The sequence below is a fragment of the Lynx canadensis genome, chromosome D3 (genome assembly GCF_007474595.2).
Source record: "Lynx canadensis isolate LIC74 chromosome D3, mLynCan4.pri.v2, whole genome shotgun sequence".
In the NCBI taxonomy this organism is placed as follows: domain Eukaryota; kingdom Metazoa; phylum Chordata; class Mammalia; order Carnivora; family Felidae; genus Lynx; species Lynx canadensis.
In genome coordinates, this window is record NC_044314.2 from 61,626,562 (window position 1) to 61,649,578 (window position 23,017).

The window sequence follows — 23,017 nt, forward strand, 5'->3', positions numbered from 1 at the left end:
TAACTCTGTATGTGACCTAAGTGGAATTAAAAAACTTTTAAAAAAATGTAAAATTGATTCACATATGGTAGATTTGTTTGTTTGCAAGTTCTACATCTTACATCTGATGGTTGTTAATTAGTAAAGAAAGAAAGATCTTTAAAACTGTTCAGACTATCTTTGCAATTTTACATCAGTATCAAAATCTATCAATTGAGCAACCTGTGTCTGAAAATCTGCTGTAGTCCCATATTTTGTTAGGCCATCTAAGGTTGAAGATCAGGATAAAATAGCTAGGGATGCTAATCTTTACTGGTGGAAGGCTAATTTTTCACTCCGTCTTTCTTGAGCCCCTTATTTGATTTCTGTTTGGGAAATGTGTACTAAATGCAACTTTGATGCGTGCGGTTTCTCTTGCAATATACAAGCTGCCCTTCTGATGTCTCTGCCTCATAACCTGACCCTGGTAGCTTTCGCAGATGTTTTGAACTGCAACACTGTAATAGTTTCACGCTGTTTGCAGATTGCCCATTCTGCTTTATGGAGTCTTTGTTGTTGTTTTCTTTAAGGTATTCAGTAGTCTCACTTCTATTTTTATACTGTAATTAAACTCCTGCCTGTCACACTGAGTTGTGTATTCCAATAAGGATATTTCAGTCCTAGGTTTTTGGACACAGGGCAGGGTGAAAGACAGTTAAAATACCTTTCCTACAGATTCGTTGCTGTTTTAGTTTTTAAAGCTGTCAGCTAAACAGACTGCATCACTACCTCTGTATGGCCTTTATGTATGTATGGCCTTTATGTATGGCCCTTCCAAATGCTACTTAATATTACTTTGGCTGGAGGAGCAAGGGTGAAAAAGACAAATTATTTCAATGAATTCTCAAGTATTTGATTGCAGAGTATTATGTACAGAAAGGGTAAACTGAATGTGTCCCTGCTTTTCCATAAAAAATGTACAACTTTTTAACCACAGTATTTTTAAGTGTATGGTAATTAGGTCATGCAGTGAGCTCTGTTCTAAGGGAAAATAATCTACACGGGTTATTTGCACCAATGCGCTAAGAAAGAAAAGAGATAAAACAACAGCAAGCTGTCTACGGTGGCACGGCTGTGTGCACACCATCCGCTCAGCCGGCGGCCATGCTGGCACCACCCCCTTCCCCCACCCCACCCCCGCCCTGGGCTTAGCAAAACTGGCTGCAGCTTTTAGTTTCTTGGAACACTGCCCTTGCATGGAATTAGTAACTATGCACCTTTCCTAAACTGTTTTGTTCCTTTTCTTCTAAAACTTTTGATACATCTGTTCTAAAATTCTTACTGCAGCTTTAATGTTCAGGAAGTTGGAAAGCATAAAATGCCACCCCAAGACCAGTTACTACATTTTTAAAATAATCATTTAGGCTTGTCATAAACTGAAACCGTTTCCTTGAATGTTCCAGCCGGTTGTTAATTACACTTCTACCGGCACCTCCTTAAGGGGGAAGCAAATGGTGTCGGTCCTGCTGCCACGATCTTGAGTTCAGCTAACCAGAGAACAGGTGCAGTTTCTTTTTTGTTTTCATCACGTGCCAGCTTAAATCAGAGGGTCGGAGGCAAAACCAAATTTTAAAGTCACTGTTCAAAAGTCACAAAACTAAGTGTAAAAGAAATTTAAATAATTAAACTTCCAAATGCACTCAGATTTGAGATACCCTGTCTTAAATATCAACAAGAGTGAGGAAAACACCACTTTGTTTGACCTTTGTCCTTCTGCCTCAAACTCTGTGCCTTCTCAGTTCTCCTTGGTGAGCCCAGGGCCTTTCCCAGCCTCGGAGGCAGGCGCAGGCGCTTCCCTGCCCCGCTGCCACCCCCTCCTCTCAGGGCAAGCAGCTGCAGGGCAGCCCTTAGTCTCTGCAGGTGGGTGTGCGTGCTTCTTGGTGAGGGCGATGCTGCTGCATAGCCGTTGCCTGGCAACAGATGCTCACGCTGCCTGCGCTCCAGGTTACCCTGGGTGCTCCCCAAAAGCTCCCCTCCTGCTGCTGCAACAGAGCCAGCTGGGATTTGGGATTCTGATCCCATGGTTTAAAACACAAATGAGGATTCGCTTCCCAGACCAGACAGAAAAAGGCCAGATGACTGGATTTAAAAAAAAACAAAAAAAGTGTCTTGAACTCCTACCTGATAACAGACTAGGTAAAACTGGCTTTGTTGCATCACTGTATACGGACGTTGACTTTCTATTTTCGAATGTTTAGCAGTGGACTGTGGGCACACTGTACCTCGTACAGTGCAGATATCGCAGCCAGGACACAAAGGTTTATATCCCAGATGCACCTCTTCCTCGCCCTTCTAAGCTTCTGGAAGTAATCTTGGCAATAGTTCCTTACTGAAAATGCTACACAAATTACTCCATGGGAAGGATTAGTACAGTGCCAGAAATCAGTGGACAACTAGTAGAAGCTATTTTACACGGATTATTATTATTTTTTATTACTATTATTATTATATTGATATATTAACTTGTTGGGTGTATTATGGCATATTTTTCATCATACCTGTTCACGTAAGTCTTTCTGAATTCCCAATATAAGAATTTATCGTTAACCCTGTTTAATGATAAACTCAGGCATATTAAAATGTTTAAGAGCTTATTTGAGCAAAACTCGATTCAAATCAGGCAACACCCCATCTAGCTGATGGAAAGTAGCTCCGAGGAGCAGTACAAAATAAAGACTTCCATACCCAGCCGGGAGCGGAAACAAGGCAATTACACTAGGTTAAAAAGTGGGTTGGTTATTGCAAGGTTCCTTGCCGTTAGGAGATGACAGGAGTGTATGAGGCAGATTATCTAACTAGTGCTGATCTGGCGGTTCCAGATTGACAGCTTTAAGATTTCATTTCTGGGAAAGTCAAAACTAATTGATTCTCAGTTTGGTGATGCGGGGCTTAGCATAAGGGACTCCATTTTGGACCTGTTGTCTTGTCTTGTAACAGCCCTAATTCTTAGATCTGAACAAGTGGAAACTTTTTGCTGTGTTTTTAGGGTCACCGAATTATCAGGCTGCCTTCAAAGTGTGGTTTGGGGGTTCTAACTTAATTCTCCCTTTATAAGTTTCCATGGGATTCGTTTTGAAACTTTTTCTTCCAACTAACAGTTTCTAAAAATCTTGGCATTACGAAAGTTGGCAAATCCTTATAAACATCCCACTACACTAAGCAATTTTTACTTACCTTTTCTCGCCTCCCGACTTCCCCAGTAGCCACAGTACATGCCAGGTTGCTGTTGCCACGTGTGAACAGTTGTGTTAACTCGAGGTGTGAGGCCTGGCAACAGTGATAAATAGTCCCCTTACACAACACGAGAACTTTCAACCTAGCTCAGAGTATAGTATGGCACTGGAGGTTTGCTTTTGTCGAAAAGAATAATTTCGACATGATACTAACCTGGACAAGTACTCTCTGAACTTAAAACCTGATCACAAAATTCCTTTCATGAGACCCCAGACTTTGAGCAGAGTTATCTCTGGCTTTCATGAATTCATTCATCCATTCCATGAAGGTTCCTGGGGCAGGCAGCTCCTGCAGGCCGAGCCCTGGACTGGATGCAGGTGCTGCATGTGTAAAGGGCAGACTCAGACCTGGCCCTCGTAGAGTCGCCCATCTAGTGAACTGTGGGGAAAGCTGCAAATAAACCATTACAATGCAAGGAGCTGGTGAGAGGATGCAGCACAGGGAAGGGGGCCTAACCTGCATGTGGAGGGAGTGGTGAGGCTGGAAGGATAATGAGGAGGTGGCCGAGTGAAGAAGGTATTCCAGGTATTCCAGAAAGAACCGGCCTGTGGACCCAGGGATAAGCTAGGGTGTTCAGGAAGTACAAGTAGTTGGAAGGAGAGGCAGGGCAGTGCTGGGAAGGGGACAGACTTGAGAAAGCTGTGGCCACAGAGTTTACATCAACCCAGCCTTGAAGGATCATGGTCAAGCCCTCATAGGCGACGGGAACATGGCAGATCTGTATTGTCACTGCAGCAACATGGTACCAGCACTGGAGTGAGTGAGCAGGAGCCATTGCTGAAGTCCAGGTTAGATTCGTGATCTAAGACCATGGCAACGGAAGATAGGGTGGAAAAGACAGGACAGATATTTAGGAAACAGACTCTTTGGGACACAGTAACTACTCGGGTTTGCAAGAAGCAAAAGGAGTCAGGAATGGCTCCCATGTTCTGGTTTGGAAAATCAGGGGCCCTTATCACAGAGAGAGAGAACAGAGAGGAACAGGCTGGGGGTGTGGGGGTAGGCTTAGGGGAGGAGCTCAGCCCTTGGCAGGTAGAAGTGAGGATCCCTGTGAGGCATAGAAATGGAGGTGTGCTTGGGGACGGCGTTGGACAAGCGGGTGAGCCGGGATGGAGATGTGATGTGGGCATAGAGCCGTGTGCACAGACTGTTGAGGATACAGTCAGCCCTTCCAGGAATGTGTGCAAGGGGAGAAAGAGTGGTGGGGTCTCAGGCACCTCCACCAGGCAGAGGGTGAACAGGACATCAAAACCACAGGACAAGACAGTCTCAAGGAGGGTCAGTGCCAGCTCCCTGGAGAGGTCAAAGAGAGTAAAGACCTAAGTTCATGAATGAAGTTTAGTGCCTGGGAGACCATTGAAGACCCTAATGAGAATATTTTCAATATTCTGAAATATACTGAATATCTTCAGTAGGGAGGTGGGCCAAAGCCAGGCTGCCAGGAGCTGAGAGGTGTGAACAGGAGGTAAAGAAAGTCAGGCCAGAGTCAGATGCCCTTCCTAACTCTAGGCTGCCATGTGCAGGAGGGAAAATGGTGACACTAACAAGGAGCCTGAGATGTAAGGAGGTGCTGTTGGTTTTGAATAAGGCAGAGGTGAATACGTTTGTCCACTTGAGGTTACGAGCCAGCAGAAAAGGGGAGGCTGAGGAAAGAGGGGAGAGCCAGAGGAGAAGAGACAAGTGGACAAGTGAAGCCGGCTGTGCCCCTGGGTGCAGGCTGCAGAGGAGAGGGGGCAGCAGAGCAAGGAAAACACCCCACACCCACCCACCCCCGCCGTGGTGTTTGCTCTCTGTAAAGAAGATCAGGCCTTGGTGAGAAAGGGAGAAATGTAGGCTGGGAGGGAAGAAACTGGGGCATAGAAGACAGATGAACAAGGCCATGTAAAAGAATCTGTGTGCCGGCCTCACCGAGCCCTAACAGCGCTGCACAAGGAAGTGATCTGGGACCTGGACTTCTGGGTCGCCTCTTTTGCCATCTTTCCCTCAAATCCAAAAAGTCGACTGCAAGACTGCGGACGGACCGTCTCTGGGAACTCGCACTCAGCACAGCGAATGAGAGCACAGTCCGGTCTCCTGCCTTCATCAGTTCCACCGCTAAGATGCCAAGTTCAAGGCCATGGAGTTTCCTAGGGAAGTAGTAGAGCTGTTCAGAGAACTGCGAAGGAGAAACGGGGGCTGGAGATAAAGACAAGAGGCTAAGGGAGGCGGCAGCGTGGGTGCGCTGGAATAGTCTAGAAAATGAACGAACAAAGGCGGTGTGACTGGTGAGCCTCTTACAGATCCTCCTCCCTGATAGAATATGCATGATCCTGCGCGAGTCCTCGCCCGCCTGGGAGCAAGGAGGCGTCCGAGACATCGGCGGGGAGCGCACGCCCAGACCCATTCTCCCGGGCTCCGAGTGCGAGAGGGCCACGCGGGCGCGGTGCGGACCCCGCGCGGGTGAGCGTCCCGCGGGGCCGGGCTCCTAGAGGTCAGCTCCCGACCCCTCCAGCGCCGTTAGCGCTAGCGCCCCTGCCAGATCCTCGCCAGCAGGCCCAGCTCCCCTTCCCGGCCGGGCGGAGGCGCGGGGGTCGCTCGGAACCGGGAGGGGGCGCGCGTCCGACGGCGGAGGCAGCGCGGAGCGCGAGCCAGCCGCCTGGTGCCCACGATCGCCCTTCGGGGACCCGGCGACGAGTTCCGTCCCTCCGCGCCGCGGTCGGCCAGCAGCCCGCGGGGCCCGGGCATCTTCACGGTCCCGTTGGGCGCTTCCCCGCCGCGCAGGCGGGGGCGGGGCTGAGCGGGGCTCAGCTCTGCGGGCGGCGCGGGCGCGGAGACGCGGGGCGAGCGGAGGGCGCAGCGCCATCCCGGCTGGCTCCGGCAGAGCTCGGCGCTCTCGGCCCCCGTCTCCTTTCATGCCATGCTGTTTGTCCAGCAGAAAATACTAAGCCTTTACCTTTAAAAAGTATTTATTTGGCTCCGCGAGTCGTCCTCGCATCCTTTTGAGTTAGGAGTTTGCGGTGGGCAGAGGGAGGGAGACGGAACGCTTGTTCTGATCGAAAAACACCGAGAGACCAGAGCATCTCTTTCAGCAGCGAGGAGGAGAAGCCGTCGCAGGATCTACACACATCTACAACTCTCTATTGCTTTTTGTGCAAATTCCTAACTCTGCCCGACGTCCATCCAAGGGGGCAGGCATGGGGTGTTTGGGCAACAGCAAAACCGCAGAAGACCAGGGCGTCGATGAAAAAGAACGACGCGAGGCCAACAAGAAGATCGAGAAGCAGCTGCAGAAGGAGCGTCTGGCTTACAAAGCGACTCACCGCCTGCTGCTACTGGGTAAGGGCGGTGGGCGCTTGGCGGCCCCGGCCCGAGCGGAGCGCACAGCCCAGAGCGCAGCGAGCCAGCGCGGGGGCCGGGCGGGCAGGGCCGGGAGGGGGCCGCGCGCACCGCCGGCGACCGGGAACCCGCTCCTCCAGCCAGGAGCTGGCGCGTGCTGGAAAATACCCACGCTGGGTAGGGTAATTGCTGTCTGCGTTGTCGGCAGCGATGGCAACGGTGTTGGGCTACAGATCACAGCAATCTTTTTGTTTGTTTGCAGGCGCTGGTGAGTCGGGGAAAAGCACTATCGTCAAACAAATGAGGATCCTGCATGTCAATGGATTTAATCCTGAGTAAGGAACGATCGACCAGTTTTGCCTTTGCCTCCAAACTGCATGCGAACTCTTTCACTTCTCTCTAGCTTCCCCCAAAGTGCTTTCTTTAAACAGTTAATTTGATCACCGAGCAGACTTTTGAGAGGGAGGAAAAGAGAAGCCTGTTGTTGAATTTGTAATATTTAGCCTAATCCTTTTGGTGGTGTCTAGTTCAAAAAATAAAATAACTTGCTTAACAAAATATGACTTATTAGATGTTCTTGAGGTATTTGTCTGTGTTATTAGTTTTGCTCTGAGTACACTTAACCAATATGTCACTAAATATTTTTCTCTATATCCTTTGTCTGCTTCTATTTCAATTCCTAACTATCAACATATGATAATTCAAATGAAATGTATTTACAAGTGTAGCTGTATATCTTTTATATGCAGTATTCATAACCACTTTGCTAGGCTATGTGTAGCCTGCGTAGTTGTATACAACTATATATGGTCTGTAACGCATGCATTCAAGTTTGCTTAGAGTACAGATTAGAAAAAAAGCATGTTTTCCTTTACCAGTTAAAAACTTTGCACCTTTTGTCTTGGGGGTTGACATTGACCCCAGGAAAACCAGTCTAGCCCCATGCTGCAGCTGGAAGTTTAAAACCCCACATCAACTGATTCAAGTGAGTGCTAAAAGTGAACTAAATTAATAACAATTCTCTTCATATAGGGAAAAGAAACAGAAAATCCTGGACATCCGGAAAAATGTTAAAGACGCTATTGTGGTAAGGGCTTTTTAAAAAAATGTTTGTTTGGTATATCTTAGTTGTCATACACGGAGCCTCAATGTTCTATTTATCCATATACTTTTTTCTTCATTCCATTTTAGACAATTGTTTCTGCTATGAGTACTATCATACCTCCAGTTCCACTGGCCAACCCAGAAAACCAGTTTCGATCAGACTATATCAAGAGTATAGCTCCTATCACTGACTTTGAATATTCCCAGGTAAGTAAATCTTTCTTGAAATATTTTAAATGGTTCAAGAGAGACCCATTTTCAATGAGATTGCTTGAGAATCAATGCTAATATTATTTTATTCTTGACATTCTTTAAAATCTAGGTCTCTGCCTAGAGAAATGCTTTCCTTCATAACAAAGTATTAACATTTGTTAAAAATATTAAAGACGATAGGGTTGTAAGAAACGCTTTTATGAATGTATTCGTGAGGTCGGTAATCAGGAAAGTAGCATACCTTTAGGAAAATATTGATAGTACTTTTTCCTATATGTATTTCTAAATTAATAACTCAGCAGTTTCCCAGATAACCAAAGTATAGAATTTACGTAAGCAGAGAGAAATACTTATGGTAAGTGATTGCTTCCATGGGAATAGTAGAACAGAATTCAGGTCACTCTTACGATGCGCATCCTGTAGCTCAAATGAGAAGAGAATGCATGCTGTAAATAACACGGATCCCTTCTGAGTGTTTATTCTATGATGGAAAAATGTAGTTTGCTTCACATCTGCAGTATTTACGGGCACTTTCCTAACCAGGGGGATGGCAGTATGGCTCATGTGAAAGGGTGAAATAAATTGTAATTTTCTTTTCTTTGGTGTATATGCATATTTTCAAAATATTGTTGTGTGGTAATTGGATTAAGCATGTGTCAAAGGAAAATATATTTGTTAGATTTCTCAGAAACTCATCTTTCTTATAGCTGTGCCAAAAGAACATATTTGTGCGTGCACCTGTGTGTGTGTACGTGCGTGAGTGTGTGTGTATATGTGTACATTGCCAACAGTAACAGAATTTCAAAGTTTTCATCACCCGGTGTAGGGCTCTTGAGGCATTTTTCTTTCTCAGAGTCCTCTCTTCGAAGGGAAGGTGATGCAAAAAGCAGTGTGTACAACAGACAGTGTGTAAAATACTCTGACCGAAGTCTGGGCCAGTGTGCACCTTCTAGCCCCTACCCTGTCTCTTTATCGGGAGCATCGTGTCCTATAGGCTTTGCAGCAAGATGGCAGATAAGGATTACCCTTTTTTAAAGCTTTTGTTTGCATCCTTTCATTTGATTTTTGCTTCTGATAAGCATTCCAGTGTAACCAGTCAGAGCTCTAGAATTTCTAAAAGGGAGGGTTAGAAGTGGCAAACTGGCTAGAAAAGGGGGCTAGGGTGTCTGGCACAGCAGGAACGCTTTTTTACTGGACTGTGTCTTTTTTATTTTTTTAATTACTTTTAACGTGTATTTATTTTTGAGAGAGAGAGAGAGAGACAGAGCATGAGTGGAGAAGGGGCAGAGAGAGAGAGAAGGAGACACAGAATCCGAAGCAGGCTCCAGGCTCTGAGCTGTCGGCACAGAGCACAATGCGGGGCTCGAACTCATGAACCATGAGATCATGACCTGAGCCGAAGTGGGACATTTAACCGACTGAGCCACCCAGGTGCTCCCTGAGCTGTGTTTTTAACTGGATGGCTTAGAGGGGGTAAAGGAGATGATGAGGGAGGAGCGTAGGGGGTAGGACCAAAGCAGTGATTCAGCCAGCTAGAGCTATAGGATGTCCCCTAGTACTCTGCGACACTGTATGTATCGAAGAGGTCCCCCAAAACTACAAGGTCCTAGCTCAAATCACAGATGGCGTTCCCATGCAACTTCAGATTTACACATTCATAGACATATACTTGAATTCTCAAGTCTGTCTGGGCATGTTTGCTTGAAAGTAAGTAACCATAAAATATCTCCTATATCATTCTGACTTAGGAGAAAAAGTGATTCTTATCATGTAATGAGGAATTAGAATTAAGGTGTGTTAGTCACATGTTTTTCTTCTGCACATGATAGGCTCACGCCTGATAAGGGATTACATATTCAATGCCAAGTTCAGAAACAGTAACTCCTGAGGGGATTACTAAGGAATCCAAAGCACCTAACCTGTGAAAGTGTTTTTGAGCTCTATCATGAATATTTTTAATAAAAAGAGAAAACTGAAGGACCCATTTCCTTTGAAAACATGTATTTTCACATAGGTGTGTTAAGGCTACTTAAAAATAAGTATCAGAAACCATAATTCATTACAAATAAAATAAAAGAGAATTAGGACCCAACAGTTCTGGGTTGACTGGGATGAATGCAATTATGCTCTTTCAGAGATAATCCTTTTTTTTCTCTTTTGGTAGGTTTTAAACCTGACATTCTTTTGTCTTATGTGCCTATGGTGTGTCAAATGTGATTATGTTTCTAATAGTCTACATTTATATAAAGAAGGAAATTAATACCTAAACATATAACGTTCCTTCTGAAGATTCCATTTTTATTTTAATGTCCACACATTTTTCAGTAACATGTATTCTATCATGCTCTGAAATAGTCATCACTTACATTACTAACTTGAATATTTCTTGGATTCATATTTTGATGATCCTCACTGAGAAAGATATTAAGATATTGGAGAAAATTAACTTTTATTTAAAGAAAATATATATTATTGTATAGGCCATAAAAGTAGAGCTAAATCAAGTATCTTAATAGTAAATACAGCACAAATTCATTAAATCTAGGACTTTTTGAGATTGGATCCTTGAGAAAGTCTTTCGGTGTCATAAGTGAGGTCTTAGGCTCATTTTCTTGTAGATAGAAAAGGATTTTATCATAAAAAGTTAATTTCAGGGTTCTTTAATTTAAGAAGGAAAAATCAGAATATACATTTAAAATTATATGAGATTGCCCATTATCGTGAAAAGTTTAGCCTTATCTTGAGGTGTCTTAAGGATTTTCTCTAAGAATATTACACTTAAGTTTACCTTTTGGCTTTTTGCTGTTCATATTGCCTTCCATTTGGATGGCAGCTGAATTACTTGAAACCTAAGTTTTAATACAGAATGCCGAGGTGGACAGGGGATGGCATCTCTCCAGCTAACAGTTGTTCTGGAGAGGTGGGGGTAAGGGAGAATGTTCAGGGCCAGACCTCCCAGATCTGTACTGATCTGAAGGGCCTTTGGAGAGGAGTTACATGCTCTGGTTGTGATTTATCAGGACCACTCTGGCTGTAGGTGGAGAATGGATAGTAGGAACCCAAGACTGCAGAGGGGCAACTTCAGGAAGCTATTGAAGCAATTCAGATGGGAGATAACGGAGCAGCCTGGTGTGGGATGGTATTCACTGATCGATGCCTAGTTACTTCTTTTCTCATGCATACATCCAAAACTTGTCTTTCTGTGGACTGGGGTCCGTCCAGGAACCCCTGCGCTCGTCAGGACCATGCCTTTGCCTCCAGCTCATCTACACATGAGGTGATTGAAAATTGTTTCAGCTGATGACTGTGACACATTCCCCCTTCACCTCCCAAAAAACTTTTAGCACAATACCAAACCTAAGTCAATTAATTAAATTGAATTAGTAATTTGTATGGTTCCTTTCTTCTTAAAATGTGGGGATTTTATTAGCTCTTTTAAAATTGTGGCTTGCTAGGTTTTTTTTTTCTAAGGGGAAGCTGATAAATAAGGTTCAAGGAGAAATGTGAAAGCAGTCTGATGTGTTGATCTGTCATTACTAGCTGCTATTTCCTAAGTGACCGTTTTATCAGAATTATAGGTCAGCATAAGCCCGGAGAGCAGGAACTATTCTGTCCTCCCCTCCCAGGTAAAAGTACACCAGGAATTTGGTTGAAGAATAGGCTGGCTCCCTGCAGAGCAGAGGGGTAGGGCCCGGGGAGCTGCCCACCTTGGGTCTTAGATCCACCACTCTCAAAAGACGTGACCCCTGGCAAGTGGCCTGCCCCTCAGTGAGAACAGATGTGGAAGCCAGGCTTCCTGGAGCGGCTGTTAGGAGGGTGCACGGAAGGGCTGAGAAGCATCCGGTGCTGATGCACCCTTAGCTACTCCTGACTGTGCGCTTGTCCTGTGTCCTGTGGGGAATGCGTGCAGAATTCTAGGACTCACATCACCCAGGTTAGTGGGCTAGTGTTTTTCTAACCAACTGAACTCTTTCATCCCACCACCCAAAAAGTCTTTAAAGCCCACAATATATGTCAGGTAGGAGTAAATTTTCCGTCTGGAGCCCCAGCTGCAGTACCCCCCTAGGTCCCCAGCATTTGCCCTCGAACCTCATCAGGACCCTCTGAGCCCCCCAGCACTGTCAGAAAATGACAGGCCAGTTGTGTTAGCTCCCAGGGAACAGGCTTTTCCCCTGGCTGTCCTCCTGTCCTCTCCCCCAACAACTCACACCACACAGCTGGGTACACGGAAAACAACTCCTGAGTGCCTGTTAGAATATAACACAATCCTTTGTCCACTCCACTAGGGAGCTGTGGGTGTCACAAGTCAGGGGACTGGCCACCTGGGCCATCACGCTGTGTTACGGAAAGGAAGGTTCCCCTCCATACAACGAAACAGTGAACCCTCGCTTTCACTCAAGATGACATTTCGATCCACGTCCCAGGCACCCACCCTGTTCTTTGCCTTTCGAAGGAGTGAGGTTTACTTTGTGTTGTAAAAGAGAAGGGTAACATGAGGAAGTGTAAGAAGTGGGAACTACCAGTATGTGTTCCACAGTAACCCAGAAACTCTTAGAAATCTGTATATATGGCATCCAAGAGAAAAATCCTCTTGGATAATTTCAGATGTGATTAATAAACAGGGATTACTGCACGGGGGCGCTTTGGGCGCACCCTTCCCAGATCTCAGCCGCCCCTGGTGTGGGGAGCCGCGGGGTGGGGAGCTGACTGCCCTGAACGGGAGCCCAAGGGGAGAATGGCCTCGCGGGGCTCAGGCTGCGTCTGTGCTTTCAAGGGCCAAGGCAGGGCCTAGAAAGAGCATCCTCCTGGGCTAGGAAGTGGACAAGGTGCTCCAGAGACTCCTGTCCAGGATCTCGGAGTCTGTGGACTGGACAGTGTCCTGATCTTGAGGGAAAATACTGGGGCCAGACCACCTGGGCTCCAATTCTGACGTCCCCGCCACTGCAGGACCTTGAGCAAATCACTTCGTTGCCGTCTGCCTTTTCTCAACTGTGAAACAGAGGTGATCACAGTACCTACTGCGTGAGGTCGTTGTGAGGACTGAAGCAGTGATCCGGCATTGATTTGGTGCCAGCCCTCCTCACCGCAGTCCTGCCCTGGTGGCCTCCGATGAACGCTCAGCTGCCTGCACACTGTCAAGTCCTCTCTGGGTGCAGGGGGGGGAGACGACTGAACCTTCTCACTATTCCCCCACCAGCCAGCTGCACCCTGCAGCCCTGTTTTGAGCCAGCACCTATAAACCGTGTCCTCTGTCCACGCCAAGTGCTGATGTCCCCAACACCTCACAACATACCTGGGAGGAGGTGTCTCTAATTATCCCCAAAGAGCTGTCAAGCCATCCACTGGCCCTGACTGCTCCGGAACCCTGGCCTGAGTGTCTCCTCACAGCACAGACGCCCCGGGGGCAGGGGGAGCTCCTCCAGGTACTCTCCCACCTGGCCTCTGTCACCCACAGCCCCCCGCGTCTCAGCCGTGTTCCTCCTACTCCATCTTACCTCCAGTCAGATTTTCTTGAAGTGACTTCCGGCTTCCTCCTTTACCACCATCTCTGCCCCTCTTGGTCCTCCCCTTCCGTTCTGTGCCTTGCCTAGCGACAGGTTCTCTGAGGCCACCTGTAACTGCCCTTGATTTGCCAGATGTCTGTCACATTTTTCACCTTCCTCCCTGGGGCTACAGTGTCTGCTTGGTTTTGCCACACGTTCCAGCAAGCTTCTGGCTAATGCTTGTAACCCGGTACTCACCCCAACACACCCTTTCTAATAATAGAGAGATGATCTGTATCCTGAAGCACCCCCTCCCTCCGCAAGGGAAGTTAATACTGAAATACATCACATTTCAAGAATAGTTTCCTCCTCAGGAAAGTTTTCAGCATTAGACTTCTGCTAAATAAAATATTTTAAATGTCCCAGGATGTGTTTCTCTAGTTTTAAAAAAAAAAATCCTAGAAAGATTACTTCTTTAAGTAAAGAATAACCATTCTTTCTCTCATTTGCACCCCTGGATTTTTTTTCCTTTTCTGAAGTTTGCTGGAAGTGGTGAGTGCCTATGTCTCAGAGCAAGGCCGCCATATTGATTTTACAGGGCGTTATCAAAGTCATATTTTAAAAACCGTGGTGTGTGTTGAAAACGGACTGTTGGTGAGGCCTTAGAGACCATCTAGTCTGAGAGTCCAGTTGAGGAAAGGGCAGGAAACGAGGGAAAGAACTTGCCAGGGAAGCAGGGAGTTTCATGATTTCCCACTGCGCGTGGAGTACCCTGGCTGTTGGCAAAGATGGAACATGGCTTCCCTTTCTCTCCGGAGAGAGGCCTTTATAACAGAGTGGTCTGAAGAGCAGTCTTCAGTGGGATAGCATTGATGACCCCCAAGGATTTTCTGCCAAAACTGAGTGTGAAGGTGCTGCTGAGGGGGAAAGGTGGATGTGCAAGAGGTTACCTTAGCTCCTCTTGCTTCTTCAGTGTTTAGTCAACACACTTAAGTGTCTGTGGATACCAGGATGAATAAGGAGCACTACTTTTCCTCTAGACGCTTTTATCCTCTAGAGGGAATACAGACTTATGAACAAAGTGGATGTGGTTGTACAGTGCTACACTAGAGATGTTTATGGGGAGCTATTGGAAGTGTGTGGGGGGCCCCACCTGACCAGCTTCATGCTGAGCTGAGGCCAGGGGATTTGGGCCTCCTCCTCAAGGTTCTGGAAAACCATTCACTGATTCTAGTCAGGGAGTGACAAAATGTAAGTTGTCTTTGGCAAGACTACTCCCAAATCCATTAAGAGGCCACTCCTGCATGTCTGCCTTTGCAAGGCTCTCTGAGGGTCCGTCTGCCATTGGGCAGAAGGCAGTCCCCCATCAGAAACCTGCTTCCAAGCCTCACTTTGCTTGTGTCAAAATGCTAAGGACAAATGGAACCCCCATACTTCATTTTGCACAGCTGGTATAAAATGAAAGGAATTGATATTATTTTAATAAAGTATTTTGGTTAGATCCATCGACAAGACTAGCGCTTCAGTGAGGATGCTTTTTTAAAATTCCATTTTTGGTGCGCCTGGGTGGCTCAGTCGGTTGAGCGTCCGGCTTCTCCTCAGGTCATGATCTCACAGTTTGTGGGTTCGAGCCCCACATCGGGCTCTGTGCTGACAGCTCGGAGCCTGGAGCCTGCTTCGAATTCTGTGTCTCCCTCTCTCTCTGCTCCTCCCCCGCTCATGCTCTGCCTCTCTCTCTCTCTCTCTCTCTCTCTCTCTCTCCTTCAAAAATAAGTAAAAACATTAAAAATAAATAAATAAAAATAAACAAAATTCCATTTTTTTTCTTTGAAACAGTATCATAAGGGGCATTCCTAACAAGTGACTTTTTATTTTGCAACACTTTTAATCTTACCCCCAAAATGCAAAAGTAGTACAAAGAACTTCCAGGCACTCATCACACAGATTCACCAATAGCTAGTTGGCCATATTTGCTTCCCCCTTCTGTCTACACTAACACACATTTTTTTCAACGTTTATTTATTTTTGGGACAGAGAGAGACAGAGCATGAACGGGGGAGGGGCAGAGAGAGAGGGAGACACAGAACCGGAAACAGGCTCCAGGCTCTGAGCCATCAGCCCAGAGCCCGACGCGGGGCTCGAACTCACGGACCGCGAGATCGTGACCTGGCTGAAGTCGGACGCTTAACCGACTGCGCCACCCAGGCGCCCCATTTTTTTCATGAACCATTTGAGAGTTGGTTGCAGGCACCGTGTTCCTTTACCTCTAAATACTCCAGTGTGTATTGTGATGAACAAGGACAGGCACTTTGATAAGCACAGTATGGTTATCAAAATTAGGAGATTTAACATTGATTTGGTCTTGTTTTGTAACCTACAAATGTTATTCAGTTTTCACCACTTGTCCAGATAATAATATATAGTGAATAATATAGTGAAATTGCAGCGTCGTCTTCGTCGTTGTCACCATCATCATCGTCATCATCATCGTGAGAACTCTGGTCAATAGTCCAATCCAGGATCAAGCACTACATTTCATTTCCATTTTTCCTTTATTCTGCATCAGTTCCTCAGCCTTCCTTTCTGTCCTGACCTTGACCAGACATTAATTTTGTGGAGTGCCCTCACTGTGGCTCATCTGATGTGTCGTGACCAGATGCGATTAACGCTTTGGCAGCAAAAGCCCAGAAGTGACCTCGTATCCTTCCTAGTGCATCACGGATGTTAACGCTGAAGCTCTTAGTGAAGGTGGGGTCTGCTGCCCTTTTCCTCTTTGTAATTCCTACGTCTGTTCTAGGAATGTTCTTTTTGAGGCCATATAACTACCCTGTTCTTATCAAAACATTCACACTCTGATTTTAGCAGACTAATAAATTCTATCCACAGTAAATACTTAAGGGGCAAGCTGTTACCAATTTTTTTGATTCTCTCTACATCCTACAGTGAAAACCAAATAGAACGTAGATCGTGATGCTGCTCTTCACATAATTAAAAGGCCATTATTCTGTGCTCTTGATAATAAAAGCGTGTGGAGCAACCTCTCGTCTACAACACACCAAGAAATCCAGGCTTGAGCCCACAAGGCAACTCTTCCCTAGAGTGTTTTTCCTTACAGGGGACACCTTTTCAAGGGTCACAAAATAAAGCAACACATTTTTTTAACTCCTTGAGTAAGATGTCATTGAAACCTCCAATCCTTTGAAAGTGTGAGATTTTTGCTGTCAAGTCTCATCTCAAATTTTGATACGTTGGGAATTTGTCACTTGGCTTACCAAAGCAGAAGTTCACTTCGAAGGACACTTGCTCTTTCCAGGAGCCTATGACATTTAAAAATACCTTAGCATTAGAGCATATTGTCCTTATCGTTGCTAGTTTTATGTAACTGGGAGAGAAAACATCTTGAACTTTATGACTCTCTCTCAGGAAATGGTGGAAGGAGCAGACAAGTAGGCTATACTTATGTCACATTAAGACTTGAACGAGTTGACACGTGTGGTTTGTGAGAAAGGTACACTGAGGTTTTAAGAGGCAGAGCAATGACTTTACTCCTGAAAAGATTCCTTCCAGACACTGATTTTTGAATTTTTTTAGTTTTGCTTGAGAACCTCATCCATAATGTGTGGGGTTTTTTCCTCACCTCTTAAAATACTCCTGTACATTTTCTGTTCTGCCTTTCTTAACAACATTGGACTAAATTAAATCCACTGTATGCATAACATTTTCACTACACAAAGCAGTTGCATTTTTTTAAGTTGTATTTGTATTTTTTTGAATAGGAAGTGTTTGTGTATGGCACAAAGTCCAAAAGATGTAAAAGGGTGAAAAGTCTCTCTCTTACTCCAGCCCCTAGATACCCAGTCTCGCACCCAGAGACAGCCGGTGTAGCATAAAATTGACTTAGGGCCCTCAGAAAGCAGTCCTTTTAACGTCTTTTTATCTCAGAGTGGTAGTCACTTATAAAACACAATTGCAGTTAATCTTTTAAGTGTGGGGAAGATATCTAGCCTGAATTGCCAAGTGAATGTTTTTGAAATAAAATTTGACATTGACGAATTAGCATTAAATTGTAAGGAAATGGTTTTGGTGCTTAGACGAAATGCCAGAGTACTTCGTTATGAAAATATAGGAAAGTTTTATTAGACATCCATGTTTTATTTATTCTTTTTTTTTTTTTTTTGCTTTCAGAGTAATAGTTTTCTTTTTTTTTCTTTTCTTAATTTTTTTCAAACAATTTATTGTCAAGTTAGCTCACCTACAGTGTAGTCTTGGCTTCAGGAGTAGATTCCTGTGATTCATCACTCACATACAACACCCAGTGCTCATCCCAACAAGTGCCCTCCTCAGTACCCGTCACCCACCTCCCCCACCCCCATCAACCCTCAGTTTGTTCTCTGTATTTAAGAGTCTCTTATGGTTTGCCTCCCTGTCTGTTTATAACTTATTTTTCCTTCCCTTCCCCTATGGTCTTCTGTTAAGTTTCTGTCTTTCTCTGACTGACTTACTTCACTTAGCATGGTTCACTCTCCCAACAACGTGGATAGAACTGGAGGGTGAACATCCATGTTTTAAAGTGTAGAAGCCACAGCCTTCATCCCTCCGAGGGGTACCTTACAGTATACAGTTAACCCAAGTGGAACACCTGGAGGGCATTTGACCTTTGGGTTCTGGGTGGCTAATAGCCTGTCAGAGCGTTTGGTAGTTCTCTGGGGCTATTTCTCTGACCATTTCCTGTCGGGCCGTGTGCCCTGTCTCATAGGAGTCTCCCGTTCATTCTGTACCCATCCTGTAGTATTCCTTCTTGGCTTTAGGACATTCTGTCCCTCCCACACTTCCCAGTCCTTGAAACTTCTGCATTAGGAAAGACCCCGGTTTCCTCCCATGTGCCATGCTTACCTCCCTCCGCACATCATACGTGGTCCCTCCTTCCCACCACTTCTTGCTTTACCACCTGCAAAACCTGCCTGCTGTTTCTTAATTCCTCTGCCTGAACGACCACGATTCCCAAAACACAGTTTGGGTGCTATTCGTCTTTATTTAAATACTGATTTGCCAGAGGTTCCTTTTGAGTACTTAGGAAGTTCTCAACTAATGCTGAGGGATATAAGTAACTAAAGAAAGGAGTATTTGCCCCCTTTGAGTTCCTCCGATTAGCAAGGCTTAAACTCACTTAGAAAGTGGGTTATGTGTCATGATTTCAAATCTTTACCCGTCCTTCTTATTTAAAGCTCACATGTCATAGTCGTGTTGTGTTTTGCCAATAAACGTGTATTTAGTGGGGGTAGGAACCATCGCCTCCTTGCTTGCCATGGCATTTGCCACAGAGTTCTGCTCCAAAATGTGTACTGTGGTCACCAAGGTAATTGCCGCACACTCAGCACTGTACTTAGGACTGTGAGTTATGCAAAGTTACACAAAGATTGTAGCCTCAGGAAACCTACGACTTAGTGAAGAAACAAGACGTACGTACAGCAAGCTATGGTATGTGCTATAGAATTAATGAGCCACACAGTGTTGTATAATTGAATGCTACCTCCTGCAGGATAGACTAGAGATTCTGTAGCCACTCAGAGAAGATTCCTAAGGACAGTAGAGATCAGACCACAGGCTTCGTGTGGTGGGGCTACTTCCTGGGAGAATAATGTTTTCATTAGCAGAGCAGCAAGAGCTACGGACCGAGTTGGGAAAAACCAGCCTAGCTGAAGTCAAGGTGGGTGTTGAAAGGAGATGGAGAGTTAGGGAGACAGGACAGAGGCTGCCAACCCAGCTGGAACACTTACTGTTCATTTTATTAAAAAATCGGGCACACTGTGGATTTGGAACAAGGCTTCTGGGAGACGGAACAGAAGAATGCAGACAGGAAGAGACATTGGCAGTCCACGGAATCACACGAGCACTCACTTGGTCAGGAAGCACACGCCCATCACGAAATCAGGATCCATCTGCCAGTGTAGCTCCTTCATTGTCCTGACGGACTGTGGAAGCCATGAGCTTGGCTGGAGCCTAAGGTGAGCCCACGGTCTACCGACTTGGCTTCATGGTGTTTAAAAAAAGAAAGAATGTCATCTTTTAGCTTAAGTAGTGAAATCACAGTTGTGGCAGTCAGTTTGTTACACATGCACATAATTACTTAGTGTTTAAAGAAGTGTTAGTAGTCAAAACTATATTCAGGCTAATTGTGTTTTTTTCATTCTATAAAGCATGTAATATGTAGGAAGAGAAAAGATAAACAGCCACTCATTTCCATTTGAACTTGCTTATCCCACATTGAGGTGAAATGAACCTTACCAAAATCTTGTTTATCCTACGTATTTATCCACATACACATCTAAAACACACACACACACACACACACACACACACACACACAGGCTGAATCATGCACAAAGTATTATGTAAGTTGTGAACATTGTTTTAAACATATTACACTTATGGGGTGTCTGGGTGGCTCAGTTAAGAATCCAACTCTTGATTTCGACTCAGGTTATTATCCCAGGGTCATGGGATCGAGCCCCATGTCAGGCTCCGTGCTGAACATGGAGCCTGCTTAAGATTCTCTCTCTCTCTCTCTCTCTCTCTCTCTCTCTCTCTCTCTCTCCCTCTGTTCTTCTCCCCCACTAATGCACACACACCCTGTCTATATATAAAATGAAATAAAATAAATAAAATAAAATAAAATATTACACTTAGTGCAATGATAATTCTTCAAAAATATCTGAAAAGAATGAAAACTTTTCACAGCAAAAACTCCTTTTACAGTTCTCTCTGGAAAAGGAAAACAGACATTTTCTCCTTATTTTCCCCCCTTTTATTATCATCCACCGGATAGGTGAGTGATGTTTGGTTTCAAAAATGAGTTTTACCATCCGTGATTCTTGATTGGGTTCTAGAACCATCTACACAATCTCAGTCAAATGAGTATTTGTAAAAAACAAGAATCGCTACTTGAGTTTTTATTTTAATCAAAACTAATGTTAGCAGTTTTATGGAATTATTACCAGGTTTCATTTGTTTTTATCCGTAGCAGCATATTCATTACCCTAAAGAATACCTTTAGTGAGAATACGACTGATTTGAGAAATTATTGGGAGAACCCTAACCCGTCTTTCTCAAGCTTCCTCTCCTTACCCAGTCTCCTCTAAATTTTTACATTATTTAAATGTTCGATTGCTTTGCATTTTAAATGATGACATATCATAACCAAGTACTCGTTTTTAAATTTCTTTAGGTTATTTAAAATAATTCTTAAAACGTTGTATTTTTATTTGTTTTGGTGAAACTATGTAATCACTTACCCAAGAAACTCAAAGGACATCAACTGGCATCTTTATCTGCTTGAAAGAATTAAGCTGATAAAGATGATCATTGTTAAAAGTTATCTTTAATAAGTAGTACATCATATCATGTGAATTTCTCTCCTTTACCAGAGGGTAATTATCTTTCAAATTACCCATTATCAGTTTTCTCCGAATAAGCATTCAATACAGTTTTTCAAGAATGGTTACCTGGTATGTCAGGAACTGGGGTAAACACTGGAAATGCCAAGGTACATTTTTGTGTGTCCAGAAGGAGTTTAAATAAACAACTAGGACACGTTGAGGTATGTTGTCTATGCAGAGGAGGGTCGGATTGGCCTGTTAGGGAGCGGTTGGTGGCCCTGTCCCAGGGAAGGTGAGACCTGGACCAGACCGCAGAATGAAGGAGTTTGGCAGGTAGACCAGGGATGGAGGGGAGTGGTGCCAGAGCACCTTGTACAAATCGTGAAACATCCGCAGAGTCCTGCTCACAACAGGAATCGAGAAAGAGAGTCTAGCCCTGCAGAAATATCCTGGTGAGATGTTCTTAGAGTCATGGCTGTCTTGGAGCTGAGCTCTAGGTAATTCAACTGGAGACTTTTATACTTACTCCAGTGTAAGATTTTATAGTGTAAGGGTTACAGTAGAAAGAAATAAAAACAACTGCACAGATAATAGAAAAGAATTACAAGAACTTCAGAAAATGTATGAGCTTCATTGAAAAGATTGCTTTAAATGGTCCAAGCTGATTTCACTGAGGATACAGTTGAAACTACTTTCTACTTAAGCCAAATTATTTTTCATGAGACCAAGAAATTTGGGAGATTAACTCTTTCCAGGGTGTCTGTTTCCAGTACTTGCTCTGTACTCGGCACTACTCTTGTCCCAATAGATCATGGGTCATATGCAGTTGACTTCTTCACTTCATTTTGACCACACCTCCTTTTCTCTACTCCTTTTTTTTTTTTTTTTTACTATTTCTTTTTGAGAGAGAGAGAAACAGAGCATGAGTGGGGGAGGTGTAGAGAGAGAGGGAGACACAGAATCTGAAGCAGGCTCCAGGCTCTGAGCTGTCAGCACAGAGCCTGACGCAGGGCTCAAACCCGTGAACCATGAGATCATGACCTGAGCTAAAGTCGGACGCGAACCACCCAGGCGCCCCATCCTTCTCTCCACTCTTATTTTGACTTCTTGATTCTTAGCATTTCAGCTGGAAGCGGACTTAAGTGTGTCTAGTCTAGCCTTAAGCGTGAACTTACTTTATAGATGAGCAAGATGTGACAGCAGAACCTTAAGAGACTTGTCTAGGGTCTTCCAAATGTGTTGACCCAGAGGTCAAGCCAGGACTAGACACAGAGTCTCCTAATTCCTCATTTGCTTTTCATCTTATTGGCTTCATTATGTATGATCCAGATCTGCATTTATATAGAAGACTTGTATTACCTATTAGATTGAATAATAAGAAATTGCCAGTGGGACGACATCAAACTAAGAGGTTTTTACACAGAAAAGGAAACCATCGACAGAACAAAATATTTCAATGAAATGAAAAGGCAACTAACTGAATGGAAGAAGAAATTTGCAACTGATATCACTGATAAGGGGTTAATATCCAAAATATATAAAGAATTCACACAACTCAACACACAAAAAAATTTAATTAAAAAATAGAGGATGGGGTGCCTGGGTGGCTCAGTGGGTTGAGTGTCTGACTTTGGCTCAGGTCATGATCTCACGGTTTGTGGGTTCAAGCCCCATGTCGGGCTCTGTGCTGACATCTTGAAGCCTGGAGCCTGCTTAGGATTCTGTGTCTCCCTCACTCTCTGCCCCTCCCCTGCTTGTTCTCTCTCTCTCTCTCTCTCAAAAATAAATTAAAAAAAAAAAAAACTTAAAAAAGAGGATTTGAATAGACATGTCTCCAGAGACATCCAGATGGCCAAAAGACACATGTAAACATGCGCAACACCACTCATCATCAGGGGAATGGAAATCAAAACCACAAGGACATATCACCTCATACTTGTCTGAATGGCTATTACCAAAAAGACAAGAAATACCAAATGTTGGTGAGGATGTGGAGAAAAGGGAGCCCTCATATACTGTTGGTGGTAATGCAAACTGGTACAGCCACTATGGAAAGGGGTATGGAGGGTCTTCAAAAAGTTAAAAATAGAACTAACCTATGATCTAGCAGTTCCACTTCTGAGTGTTTATCTGAAGAAAACAAAAACACTAATTTAAAAAGATACATGCACCACTGTGTTTATTGCAGCATTATTTACAATAGCCAAGATATGGGAGCAACTTAGGTGTCCGTGAATAGATGAAATGATAAACTATGGAATATTACTCAGCCAT

At 44.5% G+C, this 23,017-nt stretch overlaps 1 protein-coding gene across 2 annotated transcripts in view; it reads left to right on the forward strand.

Moving 5' to 3' along the window:
* The window catches only part of GNAL (G protein subunit alpha L), a 153,108-nt gene that overhangs the window by 39,715 nt on the left and 90,376 nt on the right, over positions 1-23,017 (forward strand). Inside the window, exons 1-4 of one of the 2 annotated variants that reach the window (XM_030335655.1) lie at positions 6,094-6,567; positions 6,830-6,902; positions 7,600-7,654; positions 7,759-7,878. In XM_030335655.1, the coding sequence (XP_030191515.1) occupies positions 6,426-6,567; positions 6,830-6,902; positions 7,600-7,654; positions 7,759-7,878 (390 nt within the window). In that variant the 5' untranslated portion in view covers positions 6,094-6,425. Of the gene's footprint in view, positions 1-6,093; positions 6,568-6,829; positions 6,903-7,599; positions 7,655-7,758; positions 7,879-23,017 lie in introns of those variants that run through there. The other variant, XM_030335654.1, reaches the window with a different exon arrangement.